Source organism: Dipteris shenzhenensis, chromosome 21 (genome assembly GCF_047967505.1).
Source record: "Dipteris shenzhenensis isolate YYH24624 ecotype China chromosome 21, Dip_SZ_1.0, whole genome shotgun sequence".
Classification (NCBI taxonomy): domain Eukaryota; kingdom Viridiplantae; phylum Streptophyta; class Polypodiopsida; order Gleicheniales; family Dipteridaceae; genus Dipteris; species Dipteris shenzhenensis.
This window is the reverse complement of record NC_141616.1, coordinates 49,317,966-49,339,103: the sequence shown is the minus strand read 5'-3', so window position 1 is coordinate 49,339,103 and position 21,138 is coordinate 49,317,966. Positions and strand designations below refer to the sequence as shown.

At 43.4% G+C, this 21,138-nt stretch overlaps 1 protein-coding gene and 1 long non-coding RNA gene across 3 annotated transcripts; both read left to right on the top strand.

The window, feature by feature from the left end:
* The first annotated feature begins 7,566 nt into the window (after nt 1-7,566).
* LOC147888998 (transcription termination factor MTERF8, chloroplastic-like) lies at nt 7,567-8,262 on the top strand. Its single transcript, XM_087392398.1, has one exon. The coding sequence runs from the start codon at nt 7,567-7,569 to the stop codon at nt 8,260-8,262; it is 696 nt and encodes a 231-aa protein (XP_087248524.1).
* A 2,314-nt stretch (nt 8,263-10,576) lies between these two features.
* Nucleotides 10,577-13,112, top strand: LOC147888997 (uncharacterized). Of its 2 annotated transcripts, none has more exons than XR_015543038.1 (2): nt 10,577-11,062; nt 11,460-13,112. It is a non-coding gene; the product is annotated as an uncharacterized LOC147888997 (long non-coding RNA). The 2 variants fall into 2 exon arrangements; XR_015543039.1 differs by having other exon boundaries at nt 10,577-11,113.
* The last annotated feature ends 8,026 nt before the right edge of the window (nt 13,113-21,138 follow it).

Here is a 21,138-nt window from a genome sequence, read left to right as displayed (position 1 = left end):
GTAGCCTTAGTGATTATAGAGATGAGAAACTATACAAGAAGTTGCAGTTACCAAGAGAAGTAAGCAAGAAGATTGGCCATTGTAGGTTGAGAATTTTTTAACAAGTTGATTTGATATCCTATCGTGCTGATCTGCAAAATCTTCCCACTACTTGTTAGCCTTTTCTTTCACCACCAATGGCTATCTAATTGGGCCTTTTCAGATGGCCTAGCTTTTGTCTTTTCCCAAACGAGAATTGCTAAAAATATCTATTTCAAAGGATTGAAGACTTTCAGACAGGTTTGGGACCCAAAAACAGGAAGTTGGATGCCCATGTCACAACTCAAATCTTTTTTTCGGTTGGCTATCTATGAATCTAGAGCGGTACACTTAACTTCTTAGGAGGATCAAAGTGGATTGGCCTGCTAGCAATGTATTGAGAATGGATGATGACTTCAAGGGGTTTGTTATCGCGTCAGGGAAACCCCTTCATTCACGTACAATGAAGGATTTTAAGATGGATGCCTCACAGTGGGTCGCGGCTCAGGTTAAAGAACAATGGAAGCAACATGCCCCTCTTGATAATCTCTTGGTTTGAAAACAATACACCAAGAATTGTTCCTGTAATCTGCCAATCATAAAAAACACATCAAAAACTATACACAAGAATATGCACAATCACAAATGGAAAAGATAACAAGTGCATTGGGTGCAATCTCCCCCCATATGAGTGGTGCTCATCTTCCACTTCCTATGTATTTGATTGATTCCATAATTTTGAGCAACAACTGATACAAGCTCATGAACATCTCCTCCATGCATGAACTGGAGATAAGCCACACACACCTTTCCAAAATAGCTTGCCTTTTCTAGAAATAGAGTTTGCTTTTCCCACTTTAGATAATATGCTTAGGATAAGCCTCTAATGTTCCAAAAATTAAAATATGTACATGAGCATTTGTAATTTAAAAACTAGGCTTTCAGAAGTAAGCCTTGTTTATTCCCCGCATCATTGGTTGTGCCTTACATGCACAAAAATATGGCAAATCATACTTGCCGCCAATAGCCATCGCCTGATTAGTTACTCAATTCACATCCATCAATAGTGCAAATATTTCAAGCATAAGAAACCTTGGAATCAATCACCAATATTATTCAATCTTTCAACATTTAAGCAATGCAAAATCAACAAATCATAGATGAATGGTTCACACATGCGACACATACCAACGCATGGTGCACATATTGCTACACATGAATCAAATCATATGGATGGTGCACACATTGCTACACATACTGTCATCACATAAGTTGTGCACACACTGCTACATACTCATACGGCCGTAGCCATATATCCAGCCATGCGTACGGATGGTGCACACACTGCTACACACTCATTGCATAAGTGGTGCACACATTGCTACACACTCATATGAACAACGAGCACACACTGCATCAGTTGTGCGACAAAATGCTAGATCTCACAACTAAACATTGAAAGATTAAAAAATAATGGGATGATCCCAATTCTCATAACATTCCTCTTGCTTGATATTGCAATTGTCCTCAATTGCATGATAGAAAGGTAGTCAACAATTCAGGATACTGGCAAAAATATATTGTGGCCATCCTCTTGGCATCCTCTACAAGGTGATTCTTGAATGCAACAAGATAAATGGGATATACATTTCCATGTCTTGTCTCAGTGGGAGTGGTGCTCGTCTTTGACTTCCTATGTATTTGATTGATTCCATACTTTCGAGCAACTACAAGCTCATGAACATCTCCTCCATGCACAAGCTGGAGATAAGCCACATAAACCTTTCCAAAATAGCTTGCCTTTTCTAGAAATAGAGTTTGCTTTTCCCACTTTAGATAATATGCTTAGTGATAAGCCTCTAATGTTCCAAAAATTAAAATATGTACATGAGCATTTGTAATTTCAAAAACTAGACTTTTGGAAGTAAGCCTTCTTTTTTTACTGCATCACTGGTTGCGCCTTACACACAAAAATATGGCAAATCATGCTTGTCACCAGTAACCATCGTCCGATTACTTACTCTCCCCTTGAATTCACATCCATCAATAGTGCAAATATTTCAAGCATAAGAAACCTTTGAATCAATTGCCAATATTATTCAATCTTTTAGCATTTAAGCGATCCAAAATCAACAAATCATAGATGGATGGTGCACACATGTGATACATACCATCGCATGGTGCACACACTGCTACACATGCATTAAATCATACGGATGGTGCACACATTGCTACACATGCCATCATCCATGAATATGGAAGGTGCACACACTACTACACATACTGTCGCTCGTCGTGTAAGTGGTGCACACACTGCTACACATTCATCGTATAAGTGGTGCACACACCGATACACACTTGTACAAATAGCGAGCACACACAGCATCAACTGTGCGACAAAATGAGATCTCACAACTAAATACTGAAAGATTAAAAATAATGGGATGATTGACAATGCTTGGGCATTGTAAGGCCAGGATAAAATCACCAGATGTGTGGATGCTAGGATGGAGCTGCAATGCTAGCCCAACATGCTCACCGAGCCCTGGCCTTGTAGGGCTATCCTAGTAGTGGCGCTCACCGAGCCTTGGCCTTGGTATTGAGGTGCTGGGATACATAGATACCATTTGGGTAGGATGTTCCTATGATCGTAGATCTACAAGAGGATATACATTCAACCTTGGAAGTGGTAGGGTGAGTTGGAGTAGTAAGAAGCAGCCCACTATTGTTCGGTATAGAAGGGCAACAATGGCTGCATTTGAAGTGGCTTGGTTAGAAACATTGATGGATGGCTTGGATCATAAGGTGAAAGGTCAATCACAGTGTATTGTGACAATATGAGCAGTATCCAAGTAGCAAACAATCCTGTCTATCATGCACAAACGAATCATATTGAGGTGCATTATCACTTGTTAGGGAGAAGATGATTACATGACAAATAAACTTGGTATATGTGAGGACGGATGAGCAAATACCCGATATCCTAACTAAGGCATTGGGCAGAGAGAAGCTAGAATACTTCAGAGGAAAACTTGGTGTGAAGAAATTCGACATGAGCCCAAGGGGGAGAGTTCAAAGATGTGCGAGCTCGGTGGGGGGGTGTTGAAAAAGATGAGCTAGCAAGCATGATCCATGATGTTGGGATGAGATGCAAATGAGATAGAGCATGAGTGGAAGTTAGGAGTGTAGCATGTCAACACATACATCACGTGTATCCATGTGGTGTGGAATAAACCGATCACCACGACTGATGTTTTACGATATGAAACTTGTGTCACTTATGCTATGTGAAGGTAAGTAGTGTGTGCTCTAGTTTGTGTGTGTGGGAGTTTGCAGTATGAGAAGATGGAAATGGAAGAAAAGAGCTTTAGCTCCTTCCCCAATTGTTTCCTTTCCTGTTGATCTAGGTTTTCTATTAAAAGCCATGCAAGAGCTATCTAGTTGCAGTGAGAAGGGTACTAAGATATGTCAAGGCCACACTCAGATTTGGGATGTTCTATGCTAAAGTGGGAGACATATGCGTGCATCTCTATATGAATGCGGATTGGGCTGATAGTGTTATGGATAGGAGATCTACTAGCAGGTATGCTTTTCCCTTAGGAGTGGCATGGTAAGTTGGAGCAGTAAGAAGCAACCTACCATGGCTTTATGGAGTACAAAAGCGGAATATCGTGGAGTAGCCATTGCAGCCTATGAGGAGACATGGCTGAGATTATTGCTTAGTTAGTTGGGAGTATGCATTGAAGGTAGTGTTCTCAAAAGTCAAATCTGTGAAGCGGTACTAAAAGTGCAAGTTTCCACTTAAAAGGAACGAGTAACATGACCAGTCTTCAATGAGAAAGGGATCTTAGATGGATATACACTAAACATGGGTAATATTTTCTTATCAGCCTTTTCTTTTTCACCATTGAAGCGATGGCCTCATACATAATATTTCCTTACTCATATGCTAAACTATTTTCTCTCATTTTGATGTTTTGCCCTTACCATAATGCTTCTTATGCTCCTCTCATTTTTTCTCTATGTTATCTCACCATGCTTCTCTCTCTACCTCTCAGTTCCCCTCATAGCTTCACGGTCCCCTTGCTCTAGTCTCTCTCCCATCATGACCTTCATCTTAGCTGCTACCGTAGCCCCCCTCATCTTCGCTCCGCCTTACCTTCCCCTCTCTTTGTAGCTACTCGGTTAGCCTCCTTGTACCCCCCTTGTACCCAATCCTCACCCATTATGCCACTCCACACTCTCCTCTCACCAACCCCTCCTTGTAGACCTGCTCATCTTTGCTCACAACCCTTCCTCATGGCTAGCTACTCCCTCAAACCCTTACCTTTGCTCATGACACCTCCTCGTGCGACTACCCTCACAATGCCCTTCATTCGAACCACCTTGCCTGCCCTCTCCACTCCCTGTGGGCTAGCCCCACTCACCTTTGCTACACCGAATTTATCATCCACAAAAGAGAGAGAGAGAGAGAGAGAGAGAGAGAGAGAGAGAGAGAGAGCTCCATGTCCCATCCCATCGACGATGCAAATGTCCGTGGGAAAACAAAACCATCCCAATCCATTGGTGATGTTGTCTAGTATGCGGAATCCAAATGCACTCCAAGCTCCAAGGTTGCAAGAAGGCACTATCCAAGTGACCCAATTAGTGCTTGTACCATAACAACCTGTGGAATCCCATGGATCTCCCCTCCACGCGAAGGTGTCTTAGTTGCGATCATGTAGCCTAGTTGATACACACAAACCATCCAAGAAACAAAATCATACAATGAGATTTCTTCTTCCTTATGACCATCTTGTTGGCATGCATGTGAGTCATGTCGATGCAAGGATTCATGTCTCCTAAGATTATGCTTGGTGAAGAATCACAACCGAGCCAAGGGTGCATAATTTCATAGCCCTTGATGGAGGAATGTGCCTCCAACAAAACTGCTCATACAAAGGAGCCACTTTGCATTGAAAAATGTTTTCAAGAGCTATGCAGAAGCTTCCTCTCTCTATGGAGTCACATTAAAGGACTGCAAAGCGGTATGCAAGAAAGATTTTTCTTACAAAGCTACATTCTTTCATAATCAGAGCATGGATGGAGATTTTGGACGCTGTAGTTTAAGGGATTTTCACCGCATAACTATTCAAATATCCAAGAATCCTGTTGATATTGTTTTCATGAAAGTCTTGAAGTAGTCGACTGCAAGCCAGCCTATGTTTGATGCAAGAAGGGTCTTCACACAATCACCTATACCACTTGTGTAGCTCTATTCCTTTTTCACAGGAATACAACAAAATCTAATGAGTCTATAGGTAGCTCATATGCTACCACCTCTTTGGAAATTCCCCTTTGAATCCCTTGCCTAATGGTTTGCATCACCCTCTCTCTTTCCTTCGACTGCTAGACCGATTCTCTCTCTCTCTCTCTCTCTCTCTCTCTCTTCCGACCGTATGAACCATTCCGAACTCTTGCCAGAGATGACAATCCTTATTGCTGAACTTCCTTAAGAGATGATCCAGCATTTGCAGTGTCCCTTGGCTCTTTCTCATTCGCAATGCCTTGAGACATTGTTTCTTGCTACTGCTAAGGAGCTCCCGCTACTTTCTGTAGTGTCATGTTCACTCTTCTTGGTTGTCGGTGTGAATTATGCATTCCCACGTGGCCTTGCAGCCTTTCAGTCTTCCTAGTTGTTGACACAAATCATTTGCTGCTATCTATAACTCATCCTCTCTTTCCCAGTGGACGCGAATTATTATCCTCTATCCCTAATTCATTCTATAAGAATCCCAAGAACTCCGCAGGAGCTTCCTTCAAAAGAAACTAAGAATGCACAGTTTTCCTACCATTAGTCGCAGCCCCCAATAGATCCTATGGAAACGTATTTCGTAAAGGAAAACTAAGAATTCTGAGAACTCTGTAGCTTGTCCGTAAATCGAGTGAGCTCCTTACCTTGGCTATTGAACCACCCTTTTAAATCATGGGGCGAACATAACCAGTAGCTCAAATAGAAGGTCTGGTGGGTACTGTAGGGCATCCCCAAAACCATGGTTAGAAGATGGTCCTCCTATTTTGGAAGGTGCCTATGGGAATGACCCTAACAATGGTGACGCCATCCTCGGAAGCCAATCTAGGGGGTCCATGGGGAAGGCTTGCACTAATCCATGGCTGAAATGGCCTTCTTGAATTTCGAATTCAAATTCGAAACTATTTAGGCCGAAGTCTAGCAAAGGTAGAAACTAGTTGGCTAGACTAGATATCTTAAATGTTCTTGATTATTTTAGTTGCCGATATGTAGACCTTGAATTTGCCTACAAGGCTCTACAGGATGCAACCTAGACTAAGCTATCCTGTTGTATTTTTCTTCTTGTATCTTTTTCCATTTCGTTAATATACTTTTTATATTTTTCCTATGATGATGTGGCCAACGCATAGCCAATTGTAGGACTACATAGTGAGGATTGCACAAATTTGAGAGGGGACAACTCGTAACCCACCACTTCTACCACCTTCTGACAACAACTTGTAGGGAGGCCGTTGCACCTTAGCTATCCATCCATGCCCGCCCATGGTGCATTGAATGTATCTTGGTCGTGGGCTGGACATTGGTTGAGCAATCTGCCCGTCCATGACCCATGGCGGTGCCCATGGTGCGCTAGTCTGTAAACACCCTACCCACCCATGGTGCATTGAATGCACCTTGGCCATGGGTTGGCTGTGGATGTGCAATCTTACCCATCCATGATCCATAGGTGGTGTCCGTGGTGCCCTCCTCGTTAGCACCCCACCACCCAACTAACAATACAGAATTGCAGCCCGGTTGCAAGTTCTACAGGTTTGCATCAAAGTCCAACTGCTTGGGCCAAGGGCAATGCTTGGGCGTTGCAAGGCTGGGCTAGAATCACCAGATAAGTGGATGCTCGCTGGAGATGCAACGCTAGTCGAGCATCCTCAACAAGCCTTGGCCTTGCATGTGTCCCCAATGGAGTTTAGAGTTAGCCCACTAAAAAGCTCAACTTGTGAGGGGACAATCTTGCAAAAAAAAAGATGAGGAGCCTCTTCTCTTCCTCCTCAAAGTCCAAGCAGCTCCTCTTCAAAATAAGATGCCTTTCTTCTTCCTCCCATTGTTGTTGTTCTTCTTCTTCATCTGAGGTTGCTCTTGTTCAAAATGCAAAAGTTCTCCCTCCTGCGGACCTTGCTGCTGCGAGGATCGACCTCGACCTTCACTCCTTCCATTTGCCTCCCTCTTACCTCCTCAACGTCCACCTCGTCCTCCTCGAAGGCTTCACCCCCCTGCAGATCCGCACCCTCCTCTCCAAGTCTTCCCTCCACAGATATGCCTTGCATGTCTCCCATGACAAGCTTGTCTCCTTCCTCGCCCTCCTCAAGACTCGAGGCATAACTGGTGAGACCGCAGGAGCCCTACTTCTTCGGTGCCCCACTATTGTCGACTTCAAGATTGATGCTATCCGAACAAAGTTCGAATTCCTAGAAAGTCTGGGACTCGACAAAACCTTTTTGATCAGGGCTCTCTTGACTCCCAAGGTGATCTCGGTCGTGGGCATGTCCCTCTGCAATTTGAAGCAGCATATAGCCTTCGTGCAGGAGATGGGTATGGATTCGGAAAGTATTTGCAGGATGCTTAGGACCTTTCCCAGGTTCTTCTTTGTGAATATACAAAGAACTCTGGTACCTAAGCTTAAAGCGTTGCAGAACCAAGGAATGACGAGGGATGGAATTTGTGACCTCTTACGAACTTCGCCCAAAACGTTGGGGCTGTCCGAGAACCTGGGCCTGCCCAACATGCTCCAACTGCTGCGCCATTTCGGAATCGAGCTGACTTCCAAAACTGGTATTCGGGCCTTGAAAGCTTGGAGTACGAGATCTTGCGACGGCTGTCTTGCTAGATTTGAATTTCTTAAGAATCAGGGGTTTTCGCACGAGGAAGCTGTAAGGCTGATTCAATCACAACCCGTTATTCTGAGCTGTGGAGAGGAACTTATTAAGCAGAAGCTGGATTATCTTGTCCAGGTTTTGAAATATGATCTCCGTATACTGCTCACAGCCCCGATTTATTTGACCTGCAGCCTAGAGAACAGGATAAAACCTCGATTTACTATCATAAAGCAAATGAAAGAGAGAGGCTTTCTCAAAAACGAACACGCTTTCAGTACCATAATAGTAATGTCAGGCAAAAAGTTTTCAAGACGGTACTACCTTCCCGAAGCTGGCAAGGGGGGAAAACTCTGGGGATCATGAAATCGTGTGAGGAGCCTGCATTTAATATGCAAAGCTTGAGGCGTTATAAGTGCTCCTTTGCCATCTCGCCAAACATCAGCTTTAAGATTGTTGGACAGGACATTTGAGCTCTTTTAACGATCTGACCTTGATAGTTGAAATTTGCATCTAGTGTCACTCTGTCATCACTTGCTTTTTGTATAGCACATGTTTCAAACACCTTGAGTTTTATTGAAATTTTTAATGATGATTCACATTGTATAGTAGGCCTTTCCAATTTGCAGTGGATGGTTAACACGACATCACTTCAAAATCTCATTTAATAGTCTGTGTCCAGCAGAGCTGTTGTCTGCAGCTAAGCTTCGACTTTCTTTCATGCTCAACGTTGTGGTATCAATGTTGCTTTCTTGGTCTCATTCCTACATACAGGAGTACTAGAAATTCTTACATGCAGGAGTACTAGAAATTCTTGGTCTCATTCCTACATGCACAGCTGCTTGTGGTGTCAACACTTAGAAATTCTTGGACTTGCGTCCTGATAATTTTTGCCTTGCTGTTATGCGAAGTACTAGAGGAGTTTTTATTGCACGGGTCAAATACCAACGCAGTGAATGCTAAGCTTCTCTAAGGTTTGATTGGAGTAACTTTTTTGGCCTGCCGTGTGCAGGTCTTAGTGAAGGCCTCTTTCAGATGAGGAAATTCATTTTCATCGAATTTATTTTGTTGGTCTGCACGTGTCGCGTTTGCCCGTCCGATTTGTTTGGCTGCACGTGTCACTCCCTGTATTTGGCAGGGGCCTTTTCTTGCATGCAGCTCCAAGTGTCACCCCTTGATTGGTATTTACTTACATGGTTTTCTTGGCCCTGTTTTTCCTGACGTGTTACTTGCCCTGCTTCACTCGTCTGTTCCGTTTCCGTGCATTCGTCTTTGATTCAGCTTCCGTCATCAAGGCCTGGCAAGCTTCCTGTAACTTTAACGGCTCTGTCTTCCTTGGTAGAATTGAACCTAGGATATTACGGTCTGAGGGACGCTGGTGGGAGGATGTGGGACGCTTGGAAGGAGGCGGTTGCTCGTGAGTCGATTTGGAACCACGAAGTGGATGTGGAAGGTTGAAACGGGATGGTTCTGTTGAATAAAGGAGTTCAACAGACAGCCGAATTGTAGCTGAGAATTCATTCCCTCTGTGTTGGGTGTTAGGTAGAGTCGATAAGCTCAAGGATCCTCGGAAATTTAGGATCTAGATTCTCTGTTTGGTGGAGGTGCCATAATGCTCCAAGTTGTATAAAGGGACCAGGGCGCTTTCTCGGAACTACCCTGCAGATTTCTGAGTAAAGTATTTGCCTTTTGCTCTGATAGCATGAAAAGAAAACAGAACAGAGCGCAACAGGTTAGATCTCGTAGAGTGCCTGCACGGTTGAATGACTATTATTTGGGCAACCATGATCATGGCTTATTTGTAGATGATGCTGAACCTCTCACTGTCAATGAAGCCTTAAGATCTGAGCATGCTACTAAGTGGGCTACTGCAATGCAAGAAGAGATGAGCTCTATTCAGCTAAATGACACTTGGGCTCTTGTTCCACTCCCTGCAGGCAAGAATGTAGTGCAATGCAAGTGGATATTCAAGCTCAAAACAGGAGAAAAAGGTGAGATTGTCCGATACAAGGCACGACTTGTTGCTAAGGGGTTTAGCCAGTGTGAAGGGGTGGATTATTCTGAAACCTATGCACCAGTTGCTTGACTTACATCTATCAGAATTCTACTAGCTTTAGTAGTTTCACATGGTTGGATTGTTCATATATGGATGTCACTACAGCCTTTTTACATGGAGAGTTGAATGAAGATGTATATATGCAGCAACCTCAAGGCTTTGTTGTGACGGGTAAGGAGAATTCAGTTTGCAAATTGAAAAAGGCAATTTATGGGTTGAAACAGTCTTCTCGTACTTGGTATAAAAAGATTGACAGATTCTTTTTGCAAGAAGGATTTACCAGGTGTTCTAGTGACCCAAGTGTTTATTTCAAATGTGCTGTTGAAAGTGTCATTGTAATTGCTGTGTATGTTGATGATTTACTGATAGCCAGTTCAGATCTTGGTCAAAATACCAAAATGACACTTCAACAGAATTTTTGCATGAAGGACTTCGGGAATGCACACAGTTTTTTGGGTATTCAAATAGAGTGGTCTGCAGATAGAAGTGAAGTACATCTTCATCAAGAGAAATATTTGACTAATTTGTTGGACAAATGGGGATATTCAGAGTGCAAAGCTGTATCTACACCTATGGAAAGTTTGCCAAAAGACAATGCTCTGTCAGAATATACATTCCCTTACAAGCACATATTGGGCGCGCTAATGTATGCCATGCTGAGTACTTGCCCAGATCTTGCCTTCAGTGTTTGCTATTTGAGTAGGATGGCAGTTTCTCCATGCATGGCACACGTGGTTGCCTTAAAGCAAGTTCTGAGGTATGTCAAAGGTACTCTGAATACACACATATGAGATCTGTCCCATGATAGCAGAAGTTAATTTACTGCATGTTGACAATCAAGGAGCCATATGCCTGGCAGGAGATGGTACCTATCATAAGCGCACTAAACATATTGAAGTCAGGTTTCATTTCATTCGACTGGCTGTCCTTGAAGGCTGGATAAAACTTCAGTATTGCCCTACTGAACAAATGATTGCTGATATCTTTACTAAACCATTGGGACGGAATCGTCATCACATCTTGTGTGGATGGATGGGCTGTCCATTAGGTGGAAGCCTGGAATAAATCAGCTTCTGGGTTTTTACTCAGTTCATGGGTGTGTTGTATAAGGTCTGTCTGTTGGGTGGAAGTATTGTAGTGCAACAGATAGCCAAAGTGTAGGTAAGCTTGAGTTCACATGTTTTAGAAGTTTAGGAGTTGACATATTTTTGAGCTCTGTTGGGTGGAAGTGTTGAATAAAGGAGTTCAACAGACAGCCAAATTGTAGCTGAGAATTCATTCCCTCTGTGTTGGGTGTTAGGTAGAGTCGATAATTCCCTCTGTGTTGGGTGTTAGGTAGAGTCGATAAGCTCAAGGATCCTCGGAAATTTAGGATCTAGATTCTCTGTTTGGTGGAGGTGCCATAATGCTCCAAGTTGTATAAAGGGACCAGGGCTCTTTCTCGGAACTACCCTGCAGATTTCTGAGTAAAGTATTTGCCTTTTGCTCTGTTCTGTTTTCTTTTCAGGTTCGCTATTGCAGTCGTGCAAAGATGCCCTGGAGAGGGTGGGAGCAGCAGGCAATTCAAATTCTGGAAGAGAGGCAATCTGGGATGGACAAAAGCAGTTCAAATTGTCGTTGTTGTCATGTGGAGGAAGAAAGGCTGGAGGATCCACATCGGAAGACATCGCTTTGGCACGCATGCAGATACTTGGCTCTTCACAGCACCTTCATCATCTGCTAGCTTTGCTGTTTGTTCTTCTTCTGCGTCTTCTTGTTGTTCCACTGACCTTCGATGGCTTCTTCACAGCACGTAATTCATTGTTCCTTGAAGGGCGGGGCAAATTCTTCGACGAGAGAATCCATCAGACTCTCTATAGCAAGATCCCCGCTACGAAATCTCTTGTTTTTCCAACACTTAGTTGTGTCTGGTGGAGTGTGGCTCGCGGGCAAATTATGTGACGATAGATAATCCATCAGAAGTCTTTATAGCAAGATTTTATCTACGAAGCATGTTGGATAAACGATCTCGAGCTGCCGAGCCACCTATTACACGCATGCCAGATAAAGCAATAGTTAGCGAGAGTTATTGATACAAAATGGTGTGTCGATGAGAGAGGTTTCTGAAACCATCAGGCGGATAGATCCGTAGCGACAAGATTTCCGAGCGGCAAGGGGATTGATCGAGGGACCGAGATTGTTGTTTGTTGTTGAAGCGCACTATATAATTCCATTACGCAGTATGTTCGTTGTTGAAGCGCACATTGTTACAATAATTCCATTACAAATAAAGATCCACAGGCGTGGTCTCGTAGCTTGCCTCGGTGGTCAAAACGTCCTTCAACTTCGACCCCGGTTGTGGACCTAATTTACAGGAGATCACAAATCTCCCTTCTACCTTAACATCTGTCAACGCAGCGAATTGTCTTAGATTGAAAGTTGGTCGCACTCCCGATGAAAGGCATGATTGCAGGTGCTTGCATGGCTAGACTCTGCAGCAGTTGGTAGCGTCACGGAAACATACATGTTAATCAAAGCCTTAATATGCTAGTAGGCTCAGCCCCTTCGGCAGACGTTTGGTTTTGCTTCGCATCTCCTTTGGGTAGCTGTTTTTGAGAACATAGTGTGTTACTATTCGATTTGTGATTCCTCAGTCATCTATGAAAGAGAGGATCCGTGATATCAATCCGTTCTTCTGCCTCCGAATCTTTCCCATATTTCTCCCTGTGGTATTGGAGGACCTCTTCTTGGCAATGTATTTAACTGTTATAATCTCTGGTTCAGATTCACGGTAAGTTAGGCCATGCCCTCTATTGATATGCAGAAAAACTACCTTGTCTTTCCCAATCTCTGGCGTCGAGCTTGTGAGAGCAATTTCCTTGGAGTTAACTCTGTTAACTGTGTCCGTTTCCTTCTCTGCGGACTTCAGCTGAAACCTCTCTTACGTGTTTCTATCAAACGTTTTAATAGTGAAACGTTTTGCAATCGCATCGATGCTCACCTTTAGTCGGCACCCGATTTAGTTACAACGCCAATATGTGTTGGCGAGGCCCACGTCTTCCTCGTCCAGCTCCAGGCAGTACCGAAACGCTCCCTTGTCGACTCGGTAATATCCAAACGGGTGGTTTCTTTCTGTCCTCCTACGTGGATCGCTTAGAAGTAGAATCGGTATGGGTGTTGCATTCTATGTAGATTCGTGCCTATAAAAGACGCATTACATCGCCACAACCTGCATCATTTTTCTACGTTGGCCGTGCCAGTCCGGATGAGGAAGAGCAGAGGTCGTGTGATTCTATGGATACTAGCAGTAGCCAATTCGAGCGAGGTGGTGACGACCTTTCGAAACGTATTTTCGTTTTTTGCTTTCTTTATTCCAACCCCGCGTGATTTTCCATTTCTTCTTTCTCCTTAGACATGATGAGTATCGCGGAAGCACGTCCAGGTTGTGCCGAAGAGGTGACATCCACCTATCATGGTAATTTGTAGTAGAAAACGTTGTAAATACATTTGGAAATCTCTGTTGGCTCTGTGTCGTTCATACGTTTCTCTGCAGAAGTCGTGGATGAATCTAGCAATCACCAGAGTATCGAAGCCGAACAAGACGTGAACAAGGATCAGATACACCTAGACAAGTCGTGATTGAAGGTGGTGCTTCGCTCCTCGGTTGGTCAGAATGTTCATATGTCCATACGTTTCTACTTTGTGTGGAACGCCAAACTTCCAGTTGGTTTTCGTACAACGAACAGCCTTTGTGCGGTTTAATTTACCCTAGGGCGGGGCGTTCGTCACTTCTTCGGTTTCGTGTATCAAAGTTTCCCACCCCAAATACATTCTCCCGTATTGAATAGGTTCTGTACATTCATGTTTAAATTCGACATCCGTTTGTAAACCTTTGCCATTCTTGCATCTTCTCAGTAAATCACGCTCTGCTATTTCAACTACGTTTATTTAATTTAGCAACTTGCAATTTACAGCGGCTGTGACCGACACTGTCCGAGCTCTCGCATACCAGGGATTCGTTTCAATATCCGGCGGTTGTATGATCAAAACAATTTCCCCTACTCCAGCTCCCACAATCGACATACCACTTCTTCTGACGGTTGCTCAAGCCAGAAAGAGAGATGGAAGCTTGCTTCTACAAACGAGCATCAAGAAAGCTGCAAAGAGGACACTAAAGATGGCATTTCACCTAGCAGCGGATCAAGCATATGCAGAAGGTCTTTTCCTTGTTGAGTTTGAAGATATGCATAGAATGCTTTCGTTTTTGCTTCTAAGGAAATACCATCTTTGCTGCCAGTCCGAAAAGAGCTCCGGAAGAGAGGATGTCTTTCTGAGGAAGAAGAGTCTGATTATGAAAGCACCGTCGAGTAGAAAAAAAAGACTTACATGCAACGATAACATCTACTATAACATCAAATATGTTAGAATAGGCTTACGGTAGCCTTGGTTGTCAAGGCCTTTACTTTCAGCATATCATGTGTAGAGTAAATGTGGCCACACAAAGCCAAATATAATCATTTTACTAATGCAAATATCTTCATGTTCTTCTTTGCAAAGTTCTCATGCAGTTATCCCTCTTATGAATGGTAATGCTTGCTTTAGTTTGTAATAGTTGTACTCTCTAGGGAACGTTCATGCGCAAACAATCTCACCTTTTTCCCTCGTATTTTAGCAGCTAGTTGTAGCGTGTCACCCAAGTTATTTGATTCCAAACCAACAACATCGCAAGCAACACTGTTGCGGAATCAGTGAAAAGAAAAGCAATAGTGCCAGCTCATCCACCTGAAAACCAGCCCAATGGCCTTCCGGTCTTGGCCATAGAGTCACTATCAGAGTTTATGCCCTACCGATTCGCCTTAGAGGATAAGGTTCTAGCCAAGTACGGGACATTCAAAGCATGGGATGTCTCGTACCCAATCTTCATGCGTGTTGTCCTGACAGATGTTGAATGCTGTGAGACCATCACTCTACATGTCCCTCGCGCCTATGTGATGCAGCTCAATGATGTTTTGTATGTTGATTGCTTCTTCAGGATCGAGGATCCTACCATAACCAAAAGAAGCTCCGAGGAAGGAGGGACTTCATTTATGTCTTTGCGCGTCGACGCTACCACTACGATACTCAAGGGTGAGCCAGTTGATGGCATGATATCTTTTGTTTTAGAGAAGCCCATAAGAATATATGCACCTTGGGCCGCAAACCAAGTGGAGACAACGAAAGCTTCTTTCGTGTCACTGATGGAAACCATAGCATTTGTTGTCGTCAAGATAGACTTGGACGGGTCACCTTTTGACCACATCATTGTTACGGATGGCCCTAATGCAAAGGATCGTGCCACAGTAAGTGCTTAAGAAACTGTCACTTTTCCAAATTAACCAACAAGCGTAATGACGTACCTGATTTTGCCATTTTGCTTTTGAAGCTCACATTTGTCGCAGAGAGGAGATACACACATGCAAACTTGGTTCAAGAGTTCATAGATGAGGGTGTCGTCATGTACATTGCCAAGACATCTATGAACCTCTCTTGTGTTATATTCATAGATGAGAGGTATATTCATTGCCAAGACATGACGACACCCTCCACAACATCTACATTTCGTGCTTTCACCATGTACATACACAAGAGAGGTTTATGAATATGTTATTTCCATTGCCTTTGCTCAACATACCCCTCATCTATGAACACGACGACACCCTCCACAACATCTACATTTCGCGCTTTCACCATGTACATACACAAGAGAGGCCACAAAACTACCCATACATGCACAAGGTCCGACCAAACCCAATGTACTACAAACGCTCAATGGTGGATGATATCATGTTGAAAAAGCGTTTGCACTCATAGCAAAAAATCCACCTCTTCCTATCCAGGAATGCGGGTTCTAGGAAAACATTTACTATAGTACTTGTAGTGCAAGCACTATTGTGACTATACTCACACAATGAAACAGATGACAGCTAGTTGCCACGTGCACTCCTATTAGCATATATAGGAAAAGGAGCCCGAGGGATAGGGGGAAGCACAATACACACCACATTGCACTTACCACTGCTAGCTAGCATGTACACCTCCCTCTCCGTAGAAAAGCTACAGGCGGTGTTTGAACAATACAAAAACGTGGAGCTTCTCGTCATCGATGAAATTTCAATGGTCAAGTTGAGCACCTTCACGGCAGTAGATGTGCGAATGCGCAAAATAAAACACAACCACGATGAACCGTTTGGGGGTGTGGATGTGTCGCTATCAGGGGACTTGTGCCAGGCAAGCCCAATCAAAGACTCCTGGGTTTTTGCCCAGCAATAGAATCAAACAACAATACTTAGTTCTTGCTGGTGAACACACATACATTACTTTGAACTCAACGAGCCTATGAGACCAAAGAAAGGAGGATTCTTGGAGCTACTAAACAGAATAAGAGTCGGAGGCCAAACAAATGTAGACATCGATAGGCTGAACAGCTTGCCGGTGTCGGTAAAACTTACAGTACTGCATTTATTCTACAGTAACGCAGCCAAGGATGAGCACAACAATTACGTGTTCAAAACATTGCAGGGAGAGCCGCACATTCTAAAATCAGTTGATCATAAGCACAGAACATGTAGCAAGAAAATCAATATACCTACAAACGCAAATAAAATCGAAGGGCTGCAAGTGGTTCTGAAGCTGAGACCAGGAATGATTATCAAGATATGCATCGGGAATTTTGATGTCAAAGACGACATAGTCAATGGGGTCAACGGAGTATTCAAAGGATCAAACACAAGCAGAAAGCCAAAGGTTGTGTGGATACAGCTCACGGACGAAACAGTAGGAGCTAAAGCACGTAGAGAAAACATCAACATGTACAAAGAAGAAACACCTCGTGAATGGACACCATTGATGCAGATCAGCAGGGAGTTTCAAATAGGTGGGAATCACCTCAACAATGCAACAAGAACACAATTTCCTATACAAGCATGCAGCAAGAACAATACACTGCTCCTACTTTTGACCCCAGCAACATCCGCACGCCGGAGCTAGTTTACATTGCGCTCTCTAGAATAAGAGACCCAACAAACCTATTCTTGCTCCAACGCTTGCAACAAAAACAAATTAGAGTGGACAAAGGAGTCTTAAACGAGATGGACAGGCTTCAAGCAGAGTCAGCTTGGACCTTCGAACAAAATAATCAAGAGGGAGAAGGAGATGGCACGGACAAATTGCTAAGCCTCAACACACGATCCTTTGATGCCCACTGAGAGGATATTGTCCAAACAAAATTTCTAATGGAAGGACAATCCTTTGCATCCAAGAGACATAGCCACATTTAACAACACACATGGGACTGCAAGGGTACAATCACACCTCGACAATAGCAGGTCGTGGACTCGCATCGTTCTACCAACACAAACTGGTGATAGAACACGAAAAAGAAATGCAAAAGAATGGCTGCGAGTGCCTGCTGATCTAATACTGGACATGATGAGCATTGCCGAAACACGTCCAGGCTGAGCTCAAGAGGCCACGCCCCACTATCACGATAATTCGTACAGGAAATCATTGTAAGTACAGCACGAGAATCTGTTTTTGATCTGTCCTTCATAATGTCTCTGCAAAAGTCGTGGAAGGATCGAGCGATCACAAAACCATCGAAGCTGAAGCGGACTTGAACAAACAGGTTGTCCATGGATTAGGCACACCTACACAAATCATAACCAAAGGTGGTGCTTCATTCCTTGGTTAGTTGTAATGTCTAAACATCTTTACGTTTGCAGTTTCTCATGTATCGCCAAAGTTCCATTCTGTTTTCGTTGAAACACCCGGTTGTGTGCCGTTTAATTTACGCTTTGACAGGGCTTTCCAAATCCGATTTCTTCTTGTGAATCGTGTATCAAACTTTGCGCCTCAAATACATTCTCCGCTAACATTTGTTGGCTCATTTTGAACATGTCCTATACATTCATGTGCAAATTAGACATTCCCTTCGCAAATGTCCACCATTTGTGCATCTTTTTAAAAAATATCACTCTGCTATTTTAAGTACACTTGCTTAATTCAGAAATGCAGAATTTACAATGGACGTGTCCGATACCGTTTGAGCCCTCAAAAAACATGGATTTGCTTCTGCATCAGGCGGTTTTTAGATTAAAAAGACTTCCCCTACTCTAAGGAAGTGGGGAAACCACGATGACGATGATTTGAAACTGCATCGAGCTTTAGTGGAATTCCATAGTCGGAGCATCGTTGCAACACGCAACACGTTATTTGTGTCTAGACAGCTCACCATCAATAGCGCTAGATTTGCCACAGCTTTTTCTATGAGCATGTGAAATGCATCAGACTACCTTCTCGCCATGGCATCCCAACCTCAAACTTTCAACTACTTATAAATAGCATCTCAAACATGGGATGTGCATGCCCTTGTTTCACTACGTATATAGCCAAAAGAGGTTTTTGAATTCGTTATTTCCATTGTCTTTGTTCATCAATACCTAAATACAAAATTTACACCTCTCAGCGTCTCTTGTTTTGCTTTTGAAGGAGCGATAACCATGGAAAGAAACAACACTCAGCAGTTTACTTGAGGCTACATAAAACAAACAATCCAAAAAAACAGTCAAACGTCGCCTGAGCTACAATCATAACTGCAGTAATGGTTTGGTACGTCTAAAAATTATGATGCACGCAATGCATGAGTTATTGCAGAAACCACTCTACAAAGAGAATGATGTCCAAATAAACCTACTTTGGTTAGCAAATATAGAAGCAATGGAAACCAACGAACACGGATAGAACAGCATCGCAAAAAAAACACGGGATGGCAATGCCGATGAGCATGAGTTGACAGATACTTTGGCTCATGGGATTCATTGAGAGTGATCTCAACGGAAGCAAGAACGGAAGAGGAAGAGAGAGAAACAGAGAGCCACACAAGTTTTGGTGGGTGCAGAACACCCTAATCTTCTTTTTCATTCATTTATATATGTGTTCGAGTATTATACATAACCGGGGTAAAGGCACAGTGACCTTTAACCCCCACAACCTCCCACTTAAAGGACAATGTGTCTTTAAGGGAGAACAACCAGTGAGCATACTATCCAATGCCCATCAGTACATGACAATACTCAAACCGTTGACTAGGTAGACTCTTCGTCAGCATATCTGCAAGGTTATCATCTGTATGAACCTTGACAAGCTCTATACGCTTGTCCTCAAGTACCTCCCTGATGAAATGGTACCTGACCTCAATGTGTTTGGTCTTTGCATGAAAGACCCGATTCCGTGCTAGCTGAATAGCACTCATGGAATCACTATGCAATGTCGGTACTCCTGTATGAATCCCCAAATCTCCCACTAGCCGATCAAGCCATATAACCTCCTTGCAACCCTCTGTGGCTACAACATACTCAGCCTCTGTGGTAGACAAAGCAACGCACTTCTGTGCGCGAGACATCCACGACATTGCATCACCTACAAAGGTGAACACATAACCAGAAGTGATCTCCTACTATCCACATGCCCTGCATAGTCTGAATCTATGTACCCAAGTACACGCATGTTTCCTTTACCAAAGCAGATGCACATCTCCTTGGTACCCTTCATGTACCTCATGATGCACTTAACTGCCTCCCAATGCCTCTTTCCTAGATTAGCCATATACCGGCTAACAACTCCCACTGCAAATGCAATGTTTGGTCTAGTAGCTATCATAGCATACATAAGACTCCCAACTGCTGATGCATAAGGAACCTTGGCCATCATGGCCCTCTCCTCATCTGCTTTGGGACTATCTGTATGACTCAGTTTTACATATGGAGGCAATGGAGTACTCACTGCCTTCGCCTCCTCCATATTGAAACACTGCAATACTTTTGTAACATACTCCTTTTGTGAAAGCTAAAGGAGTTTCCTACTCCGATCACGCGTGATGCGCATACCAAGAATATGACCTGCAAGTCCCAAATCCTTCATATCAAAGGCCTCATGCAACTTGGCCTTTAATGCATCTAGCTCATAGCCAATAGGATATCATCCACATATAGTGCCAGGATTATCAGGCTATTATCCTTAGCCCTTTTAGTGTAGAGGCAGTGATCAATTTCACTCATTCTAAAACCCTGGGACCGAATGAAAGCATCAAACTTCTGTTACCATTCTCTAGGTGCTTGCTTAAGACCATAGAGACTCCTCTTTAGCTTGCAAACTAAATGCTCTTTGCCCTTTTCTTCAAAGCCTTCCGGCTGCACCATGTAAATTTCCTCATGCAAATCCCCATGCAAGAAGGCTGTCTTGACATCCATCTGCATAAGCTCCATATCCTCTACTGCCACTAGTCCAAGCATGCATCTAAGTGTGGTCATTTTCACAACCGGAGAGAATATCTCATCAAAGTCCACACCCTTCTCTTGCTTGAACCCTTTAGCGACCAAACGGGCCTTGTACCTAGGCACATCATCACCTGTGACCATCTTGTAGACCCATTTATATGGCAATGCTTTCTTTCCATGTGGCAAAGAAACCAAGTCCCAAGTCTTATTCTTCATAAGTGAACTCATCTCTGATTGCATAGCATACTCCCACTTGCGTTGATCCTCGCGCATCATAGCCTCTCTGTAGCAAGAAGTCTCCCCGCAATAAGTAAGCATCACATAGTCTACCCCTCGAACAAACCTATCAGGCGGTCTAGATACTCTAGATGATCTTCTCAAGCGCATTTCAGCTTGCTGTCCCACTTGCATATCAGCCACATTTGGCTCATCATTTCCACAAATAGATGATCCATCATCTACCCTTGATCGTATACCTGTGGGAGTATTTGGTGGTACCATTTCTTGCACATTTGGTGCATGGACAGCTTGCTGTCTATCAACATATGCAGGTGGATTCAAATCCTGGAAAGTGATTCTCCTCATTTTAACATCCCTCATGGGTGCCTTATGCATCTTCTTCTGATTGAAGACTACATCATGGCTGCGTATGATCTTCTTTGCTTCTGGATCCTAGAGACGATAGCCCATCTCTCCACTTTCACCATAACCTAGAAAGATGCATTTCCTAGACTTAGGATCTAGCTTCTTTCGAAGCTCTTTTGGCACATGTGCATATGCCTCACACCCAAATATATGCAAATGAGAGTAAGAGGGCTTCTTGCCACTCCATGCCACTCCATAACCAAAAGGGCTAAGGATAATAGCCTGATAATCCTGGCACTATATGTGGAT